This window comes from Rhinatrema bivittatum, chromosome 7 (assembly GCF_901001135.1).
Source record: "Rhinatrema bivittatum chromosome 7, aRhiBiv1.1, whole genome shotgun sequence".
Classification (NCBI taxonomy): Eukaryota; Metazoa; Chordata; class Amphibia; order Gymnophiona; family Rhinatrematidae; genus Rhinatrema; species Rhinatrema bivittatum.
Genome location: NC_042621.1, coordinates 221,696,066 through 221,718,371, shown reverse-complemented (window position 1 = coordinate 221,718,371; position 22,306 = coordinate 221,696,066). Strand labels below are relative to the sequence as shown.

The 22,306-nt window shown below is 43.6% G+C and overlaps 1 protein-coding gene across 2 annotated transcripts in view; it reads right to left on the bottom strand.

Annotated features, from left to right (window-relative positions):
* TBC1D12 (TBC1 domain family member 12) overlaps nt 1–22,306 on the bottom strand; it is a 253,268-nt gene that overhangs the window by 11,748 nt on the left and 219,214 nt on the right. For both annotated transcript variants that reach the window (XM_029609872.1, XM_029609873.1), the window contains 3 exons: nt 13,506–13,577; nt 6,126–6,254; nt 5,469–5,578 (listed from right to left, as the gene is read on the bottom strand). In XM_029609872.1, coding sequence (XP_029465732.1) covers nt 5,469–5,578; nt 6,126–6,254; nt 13,506–13,577 — 311 coding nt within the window. The remainder of the gene's footprint in view (nt 1–5,468; nt 5,579–6,125; nt 6,255–13,505; nt 13,578–22,306) is intronic.

Here is a 22,306-nt window from a genome sequence, read left to right as displayed (position 1 = left end):
TCCCCTGAGGCGCAGGGTGGTGCAAGGAGGCGATGATGGTGAATGGGTTTCAGAGGGTCTTTCTGGGTTTTCTCTGGAATTCGTCCTCCTTATGCATGAGACCTTTCTGGCATGCCAGGCAGCCAAGCAGAGACCCAAGGTGTCTGTTTGTGACCGACCAAGAGAGCGTGAGCGTCCTCTGGGGCGCCCTTGGAGAGACTGGACAGGTGTCCAGTCTCTCCAAGGGCGCCCGGATTGGGACCCTAGGGACTCTGACGATCCGTTGGAGGAGGGGGTGGCCTCTCCGGCTGCAGACTTGGAGGGAGACCCAGATGAGGACCAGCCTCCTGAGGATGGGGGCAAGGATGACCTGGACCTCACGGAAGCTGCCAGGACAGAGGGTGATGACTCCCGGGTGGTGCGCTTGTTTAAGAAAGAGAAGCTCCAGCCACTCATTCCACAGGTTTTGGAGGAATTAGGGGTCAAACTCACTCAGAAGGAATCTGATAGCGAGGGAGCTAACCCAGTACTGGATGGTTTGTGGGGTCCTCCCAGTGCGTTTCTCATTCGGAAGAAAATTCAGAAGCTTATTAGTTGAGAGAGGGACTCCCTGGAAGCTGGCTTGAAGGTTGGAAGGGCCATGGCAAAGCTGTATGCCTTGTTGGAGGAGCACTTGGAGTGCCTTAAAACGCCTAAGGCCGATGCTGCGGTATCGGCTGTGACCAAGACGATTACAATTCCAGTGGCCGGGGTGGCAGCCCTCAAAGATGTCCAGGATCGTAAGCTGGAGGTCCAATTAAAGCGCATGTTCGAGGTCTCAGTGCTGAGCCTCCAGCTCGGTGTGCTAGCTTATGCTGGATTCAGAGACCACAGGAGCAGGTGTCTCCGGGGGTCTGTCCCCCACTCAGGCGGCCCATCTGGAGGCAGGGTGGTCTACATGGCAGATGCTTTGTATGATCTGGTATGCACTACAGATAGGAGTATGGTCTTAGTGGTGGCAGCTCAGCGTCTCTTGAGGCTGCGTAATTAGTTGGCAGATATGTGGTCTAAGACTCAGTTATTTAACCTTCCCTTCAAAGGCAAACTGCTCTTTGGGGAAGTCCTCAACCAGCTCATGAAGTCTCTGGGTGAAACCAAGGGCAATAAGCTCCTGGAGGATAAGAAAGGCATTAAGAGGAGTTTTACCGCTTGCTCTCATTTTCGGGAGTTGTGGAGGTTTCGGACCAGTAGACGTTCTTCAGCTGTGGGACAGAAGTCGTTGTTGAATCATTAGCAGGCCTTTCGGGGGCTCGGCTGTTCCTCTAGAGGTGGCTCCAGTCAGGGTTCCAGAGCAAGTAAGCCAGTCCCCAATGAAGCCAGGGGCGCCCACTCCTAGTCGGGGGCAGCTTGTCCCAGTTTTACAAGGAGTGGGTCAAGATTACCTCCGACTGGTGGGTTCTGGAGGTGATAAGGGATGGTTACACCTTAGAATGTTTTCGCCCGCTCAACGCTTTTCTGGAGTCTCACTGTCCTTCTCAAAGCAAGCGTGAAACAGTAGAAGAAACTCTGCGCAGGCTGATAAGTTTGGAAGCCATCCTCCCGGTTCCCCTGGACAAGCAGAGGCAGGGAAGGTATTCCATCTATTTTGTGGTGCCAAAGGAGGGCACTTTCTGCTCTATCTTGGATTTGCAGAAGGTGAACTTGAACTTACAAATGCCATGCTTCCGGATGGAGACCCTGCATACAGTGATCGCAGTTGTCCACAAAGGTGAGTTTCTGGTGTACTTGGGCCTCACCGAGGCTTATCTCCATATTCCTATCTGAAAGGAGCATCAGAAATTCCTGCACTTCAATGTGCTGGGGACAGCATTTTCAGTTTCAGGCCCTTCCCTTTGATTTAGCCACTGCTCCTTGCACTTTCACGAAAGTGACAGTGATGGTGGCTGCAGCCTTGAGGTGGAAGGGGGTGTTGGTTCACCCCTACCTGGATGACTTGCTCATCCGGGTGAAGACTGAGAAGGAATGCTCTCATTCGGTGCAGCGTGTGAGGCAACTTCTGAGCTCCCTGGGTTGGGTGATCAGTGTGATCTCAATCTCTAGAATACTTGGAGGCACTCATCAATACCCAGCAGGGCAAGGTATTTCTGATGGAAGACAATGTTGAAAATTCAGGAGCAGGTTTCCTGGTCGCTGGACCTTCCAGTCCCCAAGGTCTGGGATTATCTGCAGGTGCTGGGGTCCATGGTGTCGACATTAGATCTGGTTCTGTGAGCATTTGCCCATATGCGCCCAATACAGAGAGCACTGCTGTCTCGGTGGAACCAGATATCCAAGGAGTATTTTTTGTCCCCTTACCTTTGGTGCAGGAGGTCAAGACCAGCCTGGAGTGGTGGTTGTCTCGGACCAATCTGAGTAAAGGCATGCCTCTGGAAGTCCCGGATTGGGTGGTATTGACCATAGATGCCAGCCTCAAAGGCTGGGGAGCAGTGTGCATGGGGTGTTCGGCCCAGGGGCTCTGGTTGATTGCAGAGAAGACTTGATCAATCAATCACTTGGATATGAGAGCAGTGTGCAGGGCCTTGGAGCTGTTTCTGCCCCTGGTCCAGAATCAGATAGTTCGGGTGTTGTCTGACAATGCGATGATTTTGGTGCATATCAACTGTCAAGGAGGTACAAGAAGCCTCATTGTGGCTAGGTAGGCTCAGTTGCTGTTTGCATGGGCCGAGCGCCACCTCGAAGGAATCATGGCCTTTCATGTCACGGGAGTGGACAACATGCAGGCGGAGTTTCTTAGCAGACAGCAACTGGACCCCGGGGAAAGCGAGCTCTCCCCTGAAGCCTGGAATCACATTTGTGCCAGATGTGGAGTTCCTCAGCTGGATCTCATGGCAACCAGGTTCAACTCAGTCACTCAGGTTCTTCAGCCGCAGAAGAGAAGTCGGTTCGGTGGGCCTAGATGCTCTAGTGTGTCCCTGGCCAATGGGTCTTCTTCTGTATGTTTCCCTCTGTGGCCCCTCATAGGTCGCGTGCTTTGTTGCAGAGAAATGCATCCAGGAACAGTGGTTCTGGTCGCGCTGGAGTGGCTGCATCGTCCGTGGTTCATGGACTTGGTACATCTCGCAGTGGTCGGTCCTCTTTGGCTGGCACGCCTTCAGGGGTTATTGCACCAGGGTATCATATTTTCAGATCGGATCACTTTTGTCTTGTGACTTGGATTTTGAAAGGTGGCGACTACGTATGAAAGGATATTCGGAGCCGGTTATTTCTATCCTTCTTCAGGCTAGAAGGCCTTCCATCTCCATGGCTTATGCTAGTGTGGAAGGTTTTTTGAATCCTGGTGTAGTCAACATAGGGTGGATCCTCTGCTGGCTTCTATTCTGCAGATTTTATCCTTTCTGCAACCCAGACTGTCCAAGGGCCTGGCTTATAGTTCGCTCCGAGTCCAGGTTTCAGCACTGGGTTGTCTCAGGGGCAAGGTACAGGGCAGGCCCTTGGCAGCTCATCCGGATGTAATTCATTTCCTCAAGGGAGTGAAGCATTTGAAACCTCCACTTTGCAAGGTCTGCTCAGACTGGAGTCTTAACTTGGTCCTGCGAATTCTGTGAACCTTCCTTTGAGCCTTTGGATCGGGCTTCCTTGAAGGATCTTGTGCTAAAGATGTTTTTTCTGGTTGCAATCTGCTCAGACGCACGCATTTCAGAGCTTCAAGCTCTCTCCTGTTGCGACTCTTTCTTATGCATTTCCTCTGACAAAGTGTGAGTATGTTGCCTTCTTTTTTGCCAAAGGTGGTCTCTGCCTTCCATGTTAATCAGATTGTGGTGTTGCCGGGTTTTCCGGATTGGTCCAGAGACTCTGATTTGAGTAGAGATGTCAGACTTGTTCTTTTGCGGTACTTGAAGGTCACCAATTCTTTTAGAAGGTCAGACCATCTTTTCATGTTCGGGGGAGTGAAGAAAGGAGGCAAAGCGTCGAAAGCTACTTTGGCCCAATGGTTGAAAGAGGCTATTTCTGTGGCTGTATTGCTAAGGGTCGTGTTGTCCTTAGTGGCCTTAAAGCGCATTCTTCTAGAGGACAGGTGGCCTCTTGGGCTGAATGTCAGTTGTCCCCACAGGAAATATGTAGGGCCGCTGTGTGGTCCTCCCTCCATAATTTCACCAGACATTACCGTCTGGATGTTTGGGCGCCTGAGGATGCAGGTTTTGGTGAAAGTGTTTTGAGAGCAGGTCTTTCAGGTTCCTGCCCGGTTTAGGATTGCTTTGGTACATCCCACTTGTCTGGACTGAACTGGGTATGTTCAGGAAAGGAAAATTGGTTCTTACCTGCTAATTTTCGTTCCTGTAATATCACAGATCAGTCCAGAGGCCCGCCCCGGTTTTGTTACCGAAAGATTGACCTTCTTGGTACTCAGATGTGCGGTAATGGTTTGATATTCCTGCTACAACAGTTAAGTTGTTTTTTTAGTTTTCCTAGTTGGTAGGACGTTTTGGGGCCTTGCTGTTTATATAGGTACGCCAGTTCAGGGGAGTCTAACACCGGGGTTTTCCGGTTTGCCTGGGGGGGGGGGGGGGGGGGTAGAGAAGTCTATATAATCTTGGCTTGGGTACAGGTCAATAGTGAAAGACTGCAGGTGGCACGGTCAGTTATGTAGCAGTGCCTTAAAGTTTTGTTCTCTGCCTCCATCTGCTGGTAAGGATGCATAAACCCACTTGTCTGGACTGATCTGTAGTATTACAAGAACGAAAATTAGCAGGTAAAAACCAATTTTCCGTTATAATTTATAAAACTAATTGGCGCAAAGCACATTTTTCAAGAATTTTGGTCAGATTTGATACACGTCTGTAATTAGACAGCTGAAATGACCTAATATCTTTTTTTTTTATTTATTTTTCAAAGTCCCTAAAGGAGCAATTTTCAAACTGTCCACTTTGAAACATGGGTAACGTTTGGCCATGGAATTTTCACCAAGTTTCAAATGAGAAAGTATGGGTGACTTTCCCTTTCAAACTTACCATGGATCCTATGGAAAATAATGCACAATCTATTATGTGCTATTTTCTAATTCTCCCCAAAGCACACTTCCAAAACTGCCTTTTCCCTATATTTATTTATTTTATTTATTTGCATTTTTTCTATACCGGCATTCATGGTTAGAAACCATATCATGCCGGTTTACATGTAACAAGGGGTGAGAACAGAAAACGGAAAACAAACAAGCGGAAGGAGATCAAAAGTTACATTACAACAAGGGTCTAAAACTTGGAGGCGAGATAAGAATAAGAGAGCCGAACAGTAAGGATTACATTATTTACATTATATACATTATATGAGGCTAAAAGTATACATGCTGTGGAACAGAGTACATATTCTTAGCCAAATCCAGGGAGGGCAATTTTCAGTCAGTCAATTTATGCATGTAAAGCACTATTTTCCCATATAAATTAATTTGAAAATTGTCTTCTACATGTTTATATAACACACTTCTCCTCCTGCAATGACTCATTAAATCTTACCAGTCTATCAGGTAGATATCTGGTGTAAGACAATATGCCTTGAAGTGGAGAAACAGTTTAGTGAGATTTTCTTCAAAGAATATTTCAAATGTTGCAAAATATTTCAACATCTGTTGAGAGAAAACACATACAATAGTAATAGAAGTAGTCTGTGAGAAATGACATTTAGCACTGCAGTGGTTAAAGTCTTTGCAAAATCACAGCAATTAATATTTCCTACTCCTGGAAATGCATAACTAAATATCTGCCCATTTACAACCTAATGCAACTGCAATCACCCTAGCCACAGCATAAGTAAAGAATAGGATATGAGATAGTAGGTAAAGATCAGCCGATATCAGAGGGTATTCTTGCAAGGTCAATGGGAATTTCTATTCAATATGCTCCCTTCTTTCTAACTAAATGTATATCACAACACTACCATTAGTAGCTATGTGGGGGAAACCACTGCTTTATTTACATTTAGATGCTTACTACAGTTGCCCAATCTTGTAAATCCTACACTTGAAATTCCGCTCAGTTTATAAAAATTCCTGTACTAAAATGAAAGGAAAATAAAATCCAATCCAGTAATTCACACAGGAAACCAATGATACACAAGGATATTCTTCAGAATCAAGACAATGCTGAGTTATATTTTCATACTGGTATGCATACCATGCTGTGATCCACACGGAAGAAAGCCAACTGGCATGGCTTATTCAGGAGATTAGCAAAGGCAATGAAAGCATCAGCTTCTTCCAGGTTGAGGATAAGTACTGCAGCAATGAAGGACATTCCTTGAACCTGTCAATACAAAACAAAAGACATGATTAAAGCAGGGAAATGTTGAGTCTCAGTTAATGAATACATCTCTTGTCAACAGGTGTTATCTGAAGACAACAGCTCACCAGTCATATAATTGAGTCATGTGAATGTGCTCAGCACTGAACAGACGTGAACCTTCCAGAGCTTTCTGGAAAACAAAAGTCATGAACTGCACATACACAGAAGGCTTCTATACTGCATCTCCACAGTGACTCCCCTCAGTTTGATCTATTACAGGGGTCGGGAACCCATGGCTCGCGAGCCAGATATGGCTCTTTTGAGGACTGCATCTGGCTCGCAGACACGTGTCGCCATACTTCGCGGTTCCCCGCTGACCCAGCTGCTCCCCGGTCCTCCCCCGCCCGGGCTTAAAATGCTGTCAGCCCGGGCGGAACGCGGCAGGACAGCTGGAGTCAGCGGCACCGGCGTGCTCTCTTCTCCTCCCCCCCCCCCCCCGCGGCCCGGAAGAGGAAGTGGAGAGCATCGGGTGCCTGCGCGGGAAGAAGAGACCACACTAGCGTGGTCTCTTCTTCCGCGCAGGCACCCGATGCTCACTACTTCCTCTTCCGGGCCGCGGGGGGGAGGAGAAGAGAGCACGCCGACTGGAGTCATCCGGGTGCCTGCGCGGAAGTCATCGGGTGTCAGCCGGGTGCCAGCGCTGGAGTCATCGGGTGCCTGCGCGGGTCTTCCCGCGCAGGCACCCGATGCTCTCCACTTCCTCTTCCGGGCCGCGGGAAGAAGAGAGCACGCCGGTGCTCTCTTCTTCCCGCGGCCCGGAAGAGGAAGTGGAGAGCATCGGGTGCCTGCGCGGGAAGAAGACTGCAGCGCGGCTCGGAGGAAAATGAAAATCTTCAACCGCGGCCGATGGGACTCCGCCTTCGCCTCCGCGAGGGCTGAAAATGAAGGAGGTTAGCGTTGGGAGGTGGCTGCTGCTGCCGCGAGTTCCCGGGGGGGGAAGGGGGAGAGAGAGAGTGAATGAGCGAGCAAGCATGTGTGTTTGAGATCCTGTGTGTGTGAGTGAGAGATTGCATGTATGTGAATGATTGAAAGCCTGTATATGTGAAAGAGAGTATGTCTGTGATTGAGATCCTGCCTGTGAGAGAGAGAGCATGAATGTAAGTTTACCATTGGGAACCTGTATGTGTAAGTTTGTAATTGAAAACCTGTTTGTTTGAAAGAGTATGTGTGTATGATTGAGATCCTTTGTGTGTGAGAGAGATCATGTGTATGTATGATTAAGAGCCTGTGTGTATAAGTAAGAGAGAGATCATGTGTGTCTGTGTCTGATTGACAGCTGGTTTAGGTGATGGAGCATGTGAGTATGTGATTGAGAGCCTGTGTTTAAATGAGAGAGAGAGACCATGTGTGTCTGTGTGATTGAGAGCTGATTTAGGTGAGGGAGCATGTGAGTATGTGATTGAGAGCCTGTGTTTAAATGAGAGAGAGAGACCATGTGTGTCTGTGTGTGATTGAGAGCTGATTTAGGTGAGGGAGCATGTGAGTATGTGATTGAGAGCCTGTGTGTAAATGAGAGAAAGAGAGGACATGTTTGTAAGCATGTGAATGAGAGTCTGTGTGTGAGAGAAAAAGACAGCATGTATTTATGTGATTGAAAGCCTGTGTGTGTGTAAGCGTGAAAAGATAGACAGCATGTGTGTAAATGTGTAATTAAGAGCCTATATAAGTGAGAGAGAAAAAACATTTGTATATGTGAGTGACTGAGAGCATGTGTGTATAGGTGTGTCATTGAGAGCCAGTGTGAGAGAGAGCGCTGGTATGTGACTGAGAGAGGAGAAAGTTCCAAGCAAACCACCCCACCTCCTGCTAATTCAGAACAATCTCAGGACACCTGGATATCAAACGTTCCCAGGTATGCAGAGCAAAAAAATTTTTGTATCCTTATTATTTTTCATTACTGGATCTTTGTGTCTGCTATTTTGAAATATTTTGTTGGTATCTGGAAATGTTTTATATGAGTTTTTAATTATTGGATATTCCACTCATCAGCTGTTTCGAAATATGTTCTTTTTGTTAGTACAGTTTTACTGCTGATGATTTTATATTTCTTGATTTGTTTTATAAGGATGTGTGATGTTTCTTTTTTCCTTTGTTACACTGCATACAGAGACTCTGGCTTGTTGCAGTTTCCAATTCAGTTTTTGTCTGCATGCTTCTTGTTATGCGTTTTGGTCTCTTTATTCTATGTTAGGTGAGGGACAGCACGTGATTCAGGTGAGGTTTTCTGCTGGCGTGTAGTTTCTGTGTAGGACTCTATAGCAGCCTGACTTGGTCCGTTTTCCTAATAGGAGATGTATTGGTGTCTTAAGGCCTGGTGTAATATTTTCAGAGACTTATTGTACTTTAAAAGTGTGATCTTACATAAAATGCACACATTTACTTGTATTTAGTTTTAAACATATTGTATGGCTCTCATGGAATTACATTTTAAAATATGTGGCGTTTATGGCTCTCTCAGCCAAAAAGGTTCCTGACCCCTGATCTATTAGATTTGATTGGGGAAAGAAAAGCTCTAAGGAGGTGGTGGACAGCTTTGGGTGACTGCTGAACTGCTGTCTTCAGATAACAGCTGTTGTCTATGAAGATAAACAGGTTCACCTGTGGAATTCCTAAGCTTAGAGTTTTAAGCATTTTCCTGCATTTCTAAGCCTTAACTAAGTAGCTCTGATGAGGCAGGACTTGCAGCTTGCTATTATGTCATAATCTTTCTGCCCTTGTGGCCCACACTGACGTCATTTAGGTTTGCTTTTATTGTTTTGTTATTTAATGATTTATTATAGCTATTTTTAGATTTATTGGTTTATTTTGCTATGCTTTATGCCAAGTTAAATATGATTTATTAATGATATAATAGAATTTATATTATTCTTAGGATTGCATTGCTTAATTCATATTGGTTTAATTTTAATGCTCTTTTTTCTATGTTTTTTTATATGGGACTGCTCTTTGATTGCTCCTTTATACTGTGTATTAGAGATGTGCTGTTATTTTAAAACAATTCTAGCTCTTTTGTTTCTTGGGGACTGCATCTATCAAATGAATAAAATCTTACTTATGTTACCTCATGTTCTCCTCCTCCTCCTTTCAGTACCTACTCTGGATGGATGAGCATTAAGGATCCTTAGGGACTACATGTCCTCACTAACTATTAAGCACCTCATCCTCCTTCCAAAAGGATCATACTCTCCAGCAGCCATGTCGTCCTGGATCTATGGCCATCTAGTTGTTTTGGGCTCAGCAGTTGACTATTAAGTCCCACATCCTTCTTCCAAAGGATTCTGCTCTCCAGCAGCCTAGGATTTATGGCCATCTGGTTCTTTTGAGCTGAAGTGGCAGAAACATAGCAAATGAAGCACTCCCCTGGCAGAGTGCTTCCCTGTCTGCTGAACCCCAGCCATCATCCTCTTGCAGGAGATGATTTCCCAGCTGTATTGGAGCAGAAGACAAAATCTTGGATCAAGGGATGATTTTCAATAGATTGCAGCAATGTAGCTACTGTGCTAAATACAAAACCACAGCCCAGAATCAGGTCTATGAATGATTTAGTGCCAGGAGAGGCGGCTTTCTTCTGTCCACACTCCAGTCCCAAGGTGAGTGGCTCTACTCACTGGTCAGGTGGACAACTATTCCAAGCCAACCAGGGCTCCATGGCAATATAATATCTTTCCATTTAGGGGAGATTCTGACTTCGAGGTGTTCAGTCAGTCAATCTCACAGATGGTAGTTTCATCCCATTGGCTCCTCATACCAATGGGATGAAACTGCAACACCACATCCTCAGTAGGGTAAAACTAACCTGTCTCATGACAGTCTAAACCCAGCTAATGTACCCTATTATTGGGTGAACAGTCCAATGCTTGGTGCATTCTGTTTCACAGTGATAGGAAGAGCAGACATTTAAGGATTAAAACGATACTGTTACAAATGCTTGATAGCCCAAGTCAGTTATCCTTGAGGTAACTTTTTGGATACCTCCTGCTTAAAACAAAACAAAACAAACAAAAAAAAAAAATCAGAGGGATTGTGAGGCCCTGCTTTCATTGAAAATCAAGATCAAGCAAGCTTTTGCCCGTGCTCATGGGAGGTTTTCTGTCCTCCCTGAGTCTGCCTTAGGACACCCGAGTTATGATTTGACAGGTGTACTGCCCCAGTCAAACCCCCAACCTGCTACTGTCCCCAAAACAAAGAGCCATTTTTGGCTTGTCTCCCCTGCCTCACTGGTTAAGTGAAAAAATTCAAGGAGTATTTCACCATCAACCGAAAGCTTCCCACTTATCCTACACCTCGTTTTTCTTCACAGTGTCAAGACCAGAATTAAGCTCAATAGGGTATTCGTTCCCTGTCAATTCTGGAAAGCCTGTTCCCTTGGTTGTGATTTCACCATAATGTAGGAGGGACAAGAGAAATCTTGTTCATCCATTCATATGTGTCATTAATTAGATGAGGAGGCAACCTTAGAGAATCAGTTATTCTTGACATTTACCCATACTTGATTGAATTTCTTCAGTTTGACTTTCAGAGCACTGGGCAGAAATCACATCGAGTCAACACACACTAAGGGCCTTCAGGATGCTTTGCTTTAAACAGTCTGATTCCCCTGGTCCATACCATGTCTAAGTCAGTTGGCTAGGTACTGGCCGAGGAGGAACACTGACCCACCTCTGCCACCTGAGAAGGGGAAGAGGGAGAGAAGCCCACTGCAACTGGGGCAATCCACAGGAAGGGCCCGGCTCGCATCCAGAATCATCTGGGGGCAGAACCTTGTCCAGCCACGGCACATGCTCAACCCTGCACCCCAGCCTGACTTTCCCAGCCCTTAGAGGCAATCTTTTTCCCAAAGTTACAGATCTGATTTACTGATTTCTCTTACTTACGCTGTTCTAAAATGCCAGATGCTGTTCAACTTGGAGACCTGCTGCGGATATGGATACAACCCGGTATAAGATTTACACCTTCTCTCCAAGATTTTCAAGATCCAGTACCACTAGAACTGCAATGCTTTCCAAGGCTTGGGCTCCTCTCTGGGGTAAATCCCTTCCAGGGCATCTTGCCCTTCATAAAGAAGAGAGAACTCTTCCCAGGGCTCCTGCTGGCTTTGCTAGGATCAGTTTCATTACCATACTGGATACCTCATGACACCCATCTTCATCACTTCAGGTTTGGGGATCTGACCCAGACTCCCTTTTGATCAGCTGAGGGCTATGAAGGCTATCGCCTATCTCTTAGGGCTGAGTGTCCCATGTTCAATTGCTGCTCACATGAAACACTTCTCCAATATGGCCTTCAAAGTTCTCATTTGAATATTTGCTACCACCACCAAGATCTGCACCTGTGGTGGCTCCACCCATGCCCTTGCCCGGGCTTCCGTGCCTACTGCAGCGGCCCTCCTACTCATCACAGCTTAGCCCCCATGGCCAGCAATAGCTGGTTTGGGCCCAACACTCCAGCATCATCCATTTTTAGGGCTACTTGATTCGGCAGGTGAGTTGTTACATACTCCATAAAGGATTCTAACTTCCATGGCCACTGTCCTGCTGTCTATATCAACCAGCACCTTTTCTGGGGCCAGATGAGCGTTAGCATTGGGCACCTTAACCCAGCATTTCGTTCGTCCCACAGTGCCAATTCTGCTTACAAGAGGTGATCCACTAGGGACTTGTATTCCATGCCCAAGTCCAAGCCAACAAGCCAGGCCTCGTACCCATTTAAAATTTAAGAATAGATTGAAATCATTTTGGCCCCAGAATCATTCACTTTAAAAGCAGCTGTCCTGGAAGGAACCAGCTACTAGATTGTTCAATTAGTCTTTTGCCTCTACACCCAGGTCGAATGATTTATTTGCACATCAGAACTGCTATGGACCTCCACTGGAATTTCCTCTGGCTTCGCTCTATCCTGGCAGAGTTCACCATCTTTGGGGTCCTATCACATATGCTCATGCTCCACCCTTCCAAAAGAATGGCGAGATGAGCCAGACACAGTGGGATCCCACCTCAACTGGTAAGCACTGGCCCTCACCTTCATTGCACCACAGGGTTTCAGGAGGCCCTCTGATTAGCACACATCTAGAGTCCTTGATCTGTGTTTCAGGAGCGGTCAGGTGGATCACAGACCACACCATGGACCCTTGGTGTCCAGTGTGGGCCTCCCCGCCCAGCAACATGATGCAGTTTGGGGTCTCTGAGGACAGTCCACCTCAGCTGACAGTCCTGCTGGGAGCCATCTGCCTTGCAAGGGGAGGGGGCTCTGGAGGAGTGCACAGTGGCAGTCATCTCCCTTGGCTCTAGGGAAACTGACACTGCTTCTAGGGGCTATAACAAAGACTGCCAGAGTGTGTGATCCTTGGTAAAGAATACAAGGGGGTTTAATACTCAGCTGCCAAGCCCAAAACAAATAAACATATATCCAGAGAGACATAGCTGCTAGACAATGTGATCCTGTGGAAGGTGGACAGGGAGGATTCGTAGTCCACAATGGGGCTTAATGCTCGCCCATCCACAGCAGAAACCAAAAGGAGGAGGAGAAAATGTGAGAACATAAGTAAGATTTTATTGGTTTATGTTGGATGCAATCCCCAAAAAATGAAAGAGCTAGGGTCATTTTAAAACAGCACATCCTTAAATTTTGAAAGTCCTGTTGCCATAAATAGACAATTTATTTCAAAGAAAGGCTCTGTGAAAGATATCTGAATTTTGTTACACTATAAAACTGCACAAGCACACATATAATTTTCATGGTTTCTAGTCAAAACTTGGATTTTTCTTTTTTATTTATTATAGATAACTTTAGACAGGAATCAACCAATCTAGAATGGGTCAATAACATTATATAAAAATAAAATAAAGGCAAGGATAAACACTATGTCCACCTATTACTAGGAAATCATTTAACCCTGTACAAAGAAATTGAGATCATCCAAGGGTTGCAAAGAACATACCTTAAACATAGGTAAAAGAAAAACGAAAATTAAAGTGAGGAAAAGAATATTATACATTTTTCACCATGACAAAGTTAGCTAGCATTGCCTTCCATTCTAGGGGAATCTAAAAAAAAAAACGCAGTTGAGACGGTTAAAAAAACAACATATTGGACATTATTCAATTTCAATGCGCATTTACAGGGATATCTAATGGTAATCTGTGCTCCTAAAACTTGGATTTTTAGATAAATTATATTTCATATATTGACACCATGACATGAAATGGCACTTACATATCCAACATCAGGCCTGTAACATGTATATGCTCCTAGTACACTGTGCAAAAGATCATGATATGGACCACCCTTAAATGAAAAAAAAAAACAAAAAACTTTTAGAAAATATTTACTTTGTCATCAAGGCAACAAGTAAATAAAGTTTCTCCTAAGGTCCTGGCTATGATTTGCATGTTATCTTTTCTATGTTCTACCAGTGTTTATTAATCACTTTCCATTCACTTTGTCACCTTCACAGGTATTTCTACTCCCACATTACAAAATTTGTATTGATCACCTTTTTGTGTCATTTAAATAGCTAATAAACTATTTAGCACTGTACTTTATTACTGTATTCAGCAGCTATTCTCATCTTTCATCTTCATTTATCAGACGTCTTCCCATCCAAAACAACCAAGGCGATTCCAAAACAAATTTTGCCATAATATACATTATACGATTAATAAAAATAATAAAATACATCACAAATACTAAAAATATATATATAAAATTCAAACAAAAATTAGCTAAAACAATAGGTAATCTCAAACATCAACCACCTAGACTGAAAAAAGGTGGTTTAAAAAATAGTTTTTAAGACTTTTCCTATACTACTGGAAATTTAACAGTAATCTCAACTTCTTTGGCAGCATATTTCAAAGGGACAGACCTCTACATGAGAAAGTTTGCTGATGCTTTCTGGTCAATCGAGCAAACAACCCTTCAGAATCCAATCTTAGGCCTGGATTTATCAAAATGCACGAAATATCGCATGCGATAGGAAAAGGGGCGTGTTTTATGGTAAAGCGCACTTTGCAAAAAAAAAAAAAAAAAAAAAAAGCCTATCTTAGTGCTTCACATAGGTTATAGCACAAACTGCAATAACTTTTTTGCACTTTGCAATAAGTGCCAGAATTGTTGTATTTCCTACCTACAACCACTGGTGGAGTGGGGTGGGGGGGGTAGGGGAAGAGAGAGAGACTGACTAGCTATAAGGCCCTCATACTAGGTAGGTATTTATACCTCTATATGAGGCCCACCTAGCTACTTGAGGTGAGGTTTAGGCATTAGTGTAGGGGTTAGGGGCCACTGACAATCAGAGTGCCGACGCTCTTGTGAGATTGGATGACCTTACGAATGTGAGGAAACTCACCCAAAGATGAGATTTGTGCAATGTTCTCTCAACCTAACTTGATGGATTCTAACATCAGTCTGGGGCAATTTTTTTGCCCCAGACTGTTATAATAAATTCAACAGGCAAATGCTGACTACTCACTGATTCAGATGTTAAAGTCTCAGGTACTACTTCTGGGAGAGCTTGCAGGCCCTCTCTCAAGACACTCAGCCCCACCAGAGGATTCCAGCGATTCTGCTAGCTTCTGCTCACAGGGCAAAGCACCCGGAGATTGAGGCAATTTTTAATACAGTGGAATAGAATTAGGATATTAGATATATCACCTAACTATTGGCATGTGTGGGTTTTAAGTTCAGCAGTTTCCTCCTGCTCCTTTGGGTTGTCAAATCAATTTGAAATGGCTGCTATTGTGCTACAGTACTATTAGCTTTCATTCACATGTACCTGGAGATTTCCTCATTCTTAAGTCCCTCCTCATCTAGCCCATCTATCACAGTGTAAGTCCTCAGCCATGAAACCTTGCGAGACTGGAAGATTGGGCATCCAAATAGATGAAATTTAATGTGGACAAGTGCAAGATGTTGCATATAGGGAAAAATAACTCTTGCTGTAGTTACACAATGTTAGGTTCAATATTAGGAGCTACCACTCAGGAAAAAGATCTAGGCATCAAGGTGGATAATACTTTGAAATCGTCGGTTCAGTGTGCTGCATCAGTCAAAAAAGCAAACAGAATGTTAGGCATTATTAGGAAGGGAATGGTTAATAAAACGGAAAATGTCATAATGCCTTTTGTATCGCTCCATGGTGAGACCACACCTTGAATACTGTGTACAATTCTGGTCGCCGCATCTCAAAAAAAGATATAGTTGCGATGGAGAAGATATAGAGAAGGGCAACCAAAATGATAAAGGGGATGGAACAGCTCCCCTATGAGGAAAGGCTGAAGAGGTTAGGGCTGCTCAGCTTGGAGAAGAGACGGCTGAGGGGGGATATGATTGAGGTCTTTAAAATCATGAGAGTTCTTGAACGAGTAGATATGAATCGGTTATTTACACTTTCAGATAATAGGACGACTAGGGGGCACGCCATGAAGTAGCAAGTAGCACATTTAAGACTAATCGGAGAAAATTATTTTTCACTCAATGCACAATTAAGCTCTGGAATTTGTTGCCAGAGAATGTGGTTAGTGCAGTTAGTGTAGCTGAGTTTAAAAAAAGGTTTGGATAAATTCTTGGAGGAGAAGTCTATTAACTGCTATTAATCAAGTTGACTTAGGGAATGGCCTCTGCTATGACTGGCATCAGTAACATGGGATCTTCTTGATGTTTGGGTTCTTGCCAGGTGGTTTGGTCTCTGTTGGAAACAGGATGCTGGGCTTGATGGACCCTTGGTCTGACCCAGCATGGCAATTTCTTTGTTAAGTCTGGCCATACACTAAGAAAACCAGGATATTCTTCCGTAAATACAGAATCCGTGATTCTTGTTTTTCTTCATTCAAAGATTTATTGATTATTTATTTAAACATTTTTATATACCGGCATTAGTTGTGGACATCATGCCGGTTTAGTTTCTTGGTAAGACCCCCGAGATAAAGATAAAAAAGAGTGGGCATTCTGCTGGCAAAAATATTTCCTTTTCCATTAAAAAGAACAAACAAAAAAAACCACATTGATGGAGGAGGAAAAGAGAAGGAGGTAAAAGTGCAATCGGTGGCCTTCCGGAGGTGAGGTGGGCTTTCCTCGGCCTTGACTGTGTTCCAGCCGGCTAAACCCAGCATTTGATATTATCGGAGGGCGATGCTTTGGGGGCATTCAAAACCAGCCCAGTAGCGGCGCGCAGTTGCTGCCAGCACGTCACCTAAGCTGCGCAGCTTTGTTTTAATTTGAAGCTTGCCTCAAACTCTCCCCCTTCTGTATCTTGAAAATTTGACTGCCTCCTTTAAATCCTGAAGCCTCCATGATATTGGGACCTGAAATGGTTGATCCTACATATTGCACGTGGAGTGTCCGTCTGAGCCCTTTGTTGATTACTTCTAAAATGCCTCATTCAGTGAGGAAAAGGAGGGCAAGGGAAAAGGAAACCTTACCCAGTATCCGTGATATTGGGTCCAATGGATGCACATGTGAGACAAAGAATTGGCACTGGGAGTAAGCTCGCTAGGAGAAGGTAGGGAGGAAGTTTTACCAGACACCTCCCCAGAGCTACAAACAACGCTGTCCCCGGTGCATCGGGTGGTGCCGGCGAATCCGGCTGAGGAGAGGCTTTTAGAATAACTTCATGGCTGGCTCGTCAGAGGAACGAGAGGGATGAGTCAGTCAGAGCTGAATGTTTTACCCCTCAACTGAGTGCCGGTGAAGATACTAGGAAAGCAGGATGCCTGCCAATAGTCTGAGATGAATTTGAATTTCCAGAAATAAAGAAAAACAGACTTGGTAAGACCCCCAAGATTTCTCTGGATTCAATTTGGGAAGCTTTGCAAGCATTAAATATTAATATATACTAATTAAATACTAATAACACACACACATAGTATTAGTGCATTAGTATATTATATATATAATCAAACGGTGCCCATATATAATTTCATGGGCAACTATGGTATCAAACTAAATAAGGTGGAAAAAAAAGTAGATACATACAAAAAAAATCTATTGAGAAAATAGAGGAGGAAATAAAAGAAAAATCTGAAACACATGTTACCCTAATTAAGGAAAATCAAATGCTTTCTTTAAAGATGGAACAGTTGGAGAATCAGATCAGAGCCAAGAACCTAACATTTATAAATTTTCTTAAGGATCAATTTACACCCCCTAAGGAGATGTTGAAAAAATCAGTGGACCCTTGACTTACAAACTCAATTCGTTCCAGAGGGCTGGTTGTAACTCAAGTTGGTTGTAAGTCAAGACTTTTTTCCATAAGAAATAATGGAAATACCCATAATGCGTTCCAAACTTCCAAAAGCACCCCTTACCTAACATTTTCATAATAAAAAAGGGTTGTATAATGTGCGTAATTACCAGAAACACCTATAATTTTCCTAGTGTACTCATCAAAAAGTTATAAAATGTGTCTAGCCTACCAGAAACAATTTCATACTGTATTCACCATTCAAGTTGACATCTTTGGCTTGCAGGAAGGGAGGAGCGGGAGGATTCCCCCCTCCCACCCCTTCACAGCTCATATCTGGGCCCCAAGCACTCATTTCCCCTTCCCAGCATACTCATTCCTCCCCTCCTGATACCTTGCTGTAGCCAGCTGAGTGCTACACTCCCTTTCTGCTGCTGCATAGAAGTTTCCTTGGTCACCAGTGATGATGTTGCTTGCTGCAATGCCGTGCTGGGTCTGCCTACGTGCTCCTGTGAACATTTGCAGCTCTGGGTGCGCCTGAGATGGAAAGACCTCATCGGCAGCAGCCAATCACTGCAACAGTAGAGCAGAAGTCCCACCCACCAAGCCCAAAAAACCCGAGATTGACAGGAAAAAATGCCCAATTAGAAACAACTGCACGCACGAGCGGATACACATGGCCTTGGCCGGCATTCAGGTTGTGACTCAAAACTAAAATTTTGGTTGTAACCCAAGTTGTTCATATGTCAAGCTGGTTGTAACTCGAGGGTTCACTGTATATGCTTGAGACCTTGAACATACCTGAGCAAGCCCTTCCCCTTATATCATGGGTTTTTTACATTCCACCATTTAAAAAGAAAGATACACAAAATCAGAAAGGAGTTCAGATTCTGGCTCCAACTGAGCCATCGTTGTTAAATGTAACTGAAATACTGGAAACTTCCCAAGAGAAATTGATTACTCCTGCAACCTTGGTTGTATCCTCTCTCTTGGAGGCGGATAAACAATGGGTATTTAGAATGTATTTTAGACATCGCTCAGCTACCTTTTTGAATTTCAAAGTCAGTGTCTTCCTGGACATGTCCAGGATGACACAGAAAAGAAAGGAGCAATTTCTTTTATTAAAACCTACAGTAATTGAATTAGGAGCGTCATACCTCCTTAAATTTCCATGTAAGTGTGTCATAAGATATCAAGGTTTCACGCATATTTTTTTTGCCCCTAATCAGCTTTCTTTCTTTTTGTCAAATAAGATAATACCATTGACTAGTTCCCTCACCGATTTTGATAGAACAAGCTTAATTCAGGTATTGATCCCGAATGATGTAAAAGCGCTCTCAGTATTGTAGGTAATTTCTTAGTTTTATAAGCTGCAAAGTTTTTCTTGCAGTTGTGTTATTAGGTCCCATTTGAGGACTAAATAAGAGAAATTGAATTGAATATTAATACTTTCTTATTTTTATTTTCTTTAAATAGTGGAAAGATTATCTGTTAATTTTGAAATTTGTAACTGTTTTGGAAAAATATTTGAAATTTATCAAAAGCTCTCTGTATTTCACGTCAAGATGTTCAATGCTTGAAATGTTATTGTGAAAATTAATAAAATATAAAACACAAAAAAAACTGACAGGAAACAGATTCTTAATAAGAGCTAAGTAAATGGCCAGCCTCTGACCTTAGCTTCAGTGTACTCTCCCATTAATAATCAGTTGTATTTCCTTATTTTTGTTGTTACTCTCCTCTTTCAAAGAAAGGAATATCTTGGGGGGGGGGGGGGGGGGGGGATTAATTTGGTCCTTAACTCTGATATGGGCAAGGCATGTATCTGGTCATTAGTAAAGATTTTAAGTTACTCCTAATATGGAGGAAGGAGGCTGGATCAACCTTTTGAATCACATCTACCCCCATGATAGAGAGTACATATTTAATTCCTTATCCCACAACTCCTGTTCCAGAACAGATATCATCATTGGCAATAAACAGATTATCAGAATAATCCAAGCAGCCATAATTCACCCAATAATATGATCAGATTACACTCCAGTGTCTGTATCAAGTTAATCACTGCCTAATCCAATTCTTCATAAAAAGAGGTCTCTGATTCCAAGAATCATGATGTCAACCTTCATCTGCTTAATAGAATATTTGGAATTAAATGAGCATTCAAGCATTCCATACAGGCCACATTATTTAACTAAAGCATGGAGTCCAAAAGTTAATTGTTCTAGAAATGGACAATATGTAACACCCATTTCAAAGCTAAAGTTGCTCTTATATAAAAGTGCATTATTTCAGAATTTGCAGGAGAGCTGGGAATTACCAAATAGTCACTATTTTGCTGACTTGCAAGCTAAGCATTATTGTTTAAGTTTTAGAAAAGGGCAGGACATATCGCTTTTTTCTGAGGAAGAGTATGCGGTTTGTTTTTTTTATAAGAACATGCCATACTGGGTCAGACCAAGGGTCCATCAAGCCCAGCATCCTGTTTCCAACAGTGACCAATCCAGGCCATAAGAATCTGGCAAATACCCCAAAACTAAATCTGTTCCATGTTACTGTTGCTAGTAATAGCAGTGGCTATTTTCTAAGTCAACTTAATTAATAGCAGGTAATGGACTTCTCCTCCAAGAACTTATCCAATCCTTTTTTAAACACAGCTATACTAACTGCACTAACCACATCCTCTGGCAACAAATTCCAGAGTTTAATTGTGCATTGAGTGAAAAAGAACTCTCTCAGATTAATTTTAAATATGCCACATGCTAACTTCATGGAGTGCCTCCTAGTCTTTCTATTATCCGAAAGAGTAAATAACTGATTCACATTTACCTGTTCTAGACCTCTCATGATTTTAAACACCTCTATCATATCCGCCCTCAGCCGTCTCTTCTCCAAGATAAAAAGTCCTAACCTCTTTAGTCTTTCCTCATAGGGGAGCTGTTCCATTCCCCCTATCATTTTGCTCGCCCCTCTCTGTACCTTCTCCATCGCAATTAAAACTTTTTTGAGATGCGGCGACCAAAACTGCACCCAGTATTCAAGGTGCGGTCTCACCATGGAGCAATATAGAGGCATTGTAACATTTTCTGTTTTATTCACCATTCCCTTTCTAATAATTCCCAAAATTCTGTTTGCTTTTTTGACTGCCGCAGCACACTGAACCAATGATTTCAATGTGTTATCCACTATGACGCCTAGATCTCTTTCTTGGGTGGTAGCTCCTAATATGGAACCTAACATTGTGTAACTACAGCATGGGTTATTTTTCCCTATATGCATCACCTTGCACTTATCCACATTAAATTTCATCTGCCATTTGGATGCCCAATTTTCCAGTCTCACAAGGTCTTCCTGCAATTTATCACAATCTGCTTGTGGTTTATGTGAATCTGTTATTTACTCTTTCGGATAGTAGAAAGACTAGGGGGCACTCCATGAAGTTAGCAAGGGGCACATTTAAAACTACCCTGACGTGGAGCCCTTCATGCTTCCAGAAAAAAAAAAACCAAACACTGATAACCAAATACCGCCAAACAAACTAATTTACAATGTGTAAATTTCTGCAGTTAATACCAGGTTATTCAGTCTTTTGGCACCAAAATCGGGCTGGGTCTTTGGACCGATCTGTGGTACTACAGGAATGAAAATTACCATGAAGAACCAATTTTCCTTTTCTATTCATACCCAGATCAGCCCAGACAAGTGGAATGTAACAAAGCACCCCTAAACTGGGTGGGATCCCGAAAGAACCAAATGCAGAACACTCACTAAAGGATGAGTCTTGTTGCACCTGTACATCCAAATGGTAATACTTGGTGAAAGTATGAAACATTGACCATGCCGCTGTACTACATATCTCCTGCGGAACTCTGCCCAAGAGGCCGTCTGTGCCCTTGTGGAATGTGCTCACAAGCCTACAGGCACCGCATGATTCTTACAAATATAAGTGGAGGAAATGGTTTCCTTCAACCATGAGAGATCATAGCCTTTGAGGCCTTAGCCCCTTTGGGCACACCCCCAAACAATCTGAATGTCGAAAAGTATCCTTAAGATAATGCAACAAGGTCCTGCACACATTCAAAAGATGCAGCTCCCTCTCTTATGGAAACTCCCTAGACCAGTCCAGGAAAGCTGGAAGCTCCACTGTCTGGAGGAAATCACCTTTGGTAAAAAAACAAAAAAAAAGGAAGGCAACATCCGCAACCTCATCCTGGACAAAAAGGTTCTCTGCAAGATAAAGCCTGCAGCTCTGATATCCGCCTGGCTAAACATATAGCTACCAGAAAAAAACAATCTTCAATGTCAGATCCTTCACAGACACCCCCCTTAAGGACTCAAAAAGCCCCAGAGAGCACACACACTACCAGATTGAGGTTTGAATCCGGAAACAATTTCCTCACCAGAAGCCGAAAGTGTTTGACTCCATGTAGAACTCAGAAAACATCCGGATGGGACTTGCCCTTAAGGCAACCCAAGTCAGAAACCTGAACTCTTGAGAGAATTGTAAGCCAGACCCTTTGACAGTCCTTACTGTAAAAAGTCCAAAATACACGAAATGCTCACAGATAGGGAATGCAAAAGGCACCAAGCACCAAACACTTTTCCAGACCCGGTCGTAAGCCTTAGAAGTAGAAGGGTGTCTAACTGGATCAAAGTGAAATGACTGTCTCCGAATAACCCTTTAAGAGCAACTGCCGCCTCTCAAAGCCAAGCCGCAAGACAAAAGTGAACCTCCGGATCCAAAAATATGAGACCTTTGCCAAAACAATCCTGGCGGGTGAGCCAACCTAAGAGGATAGTCTACCATGAGACCTATCAGGTTTCACAAACCACG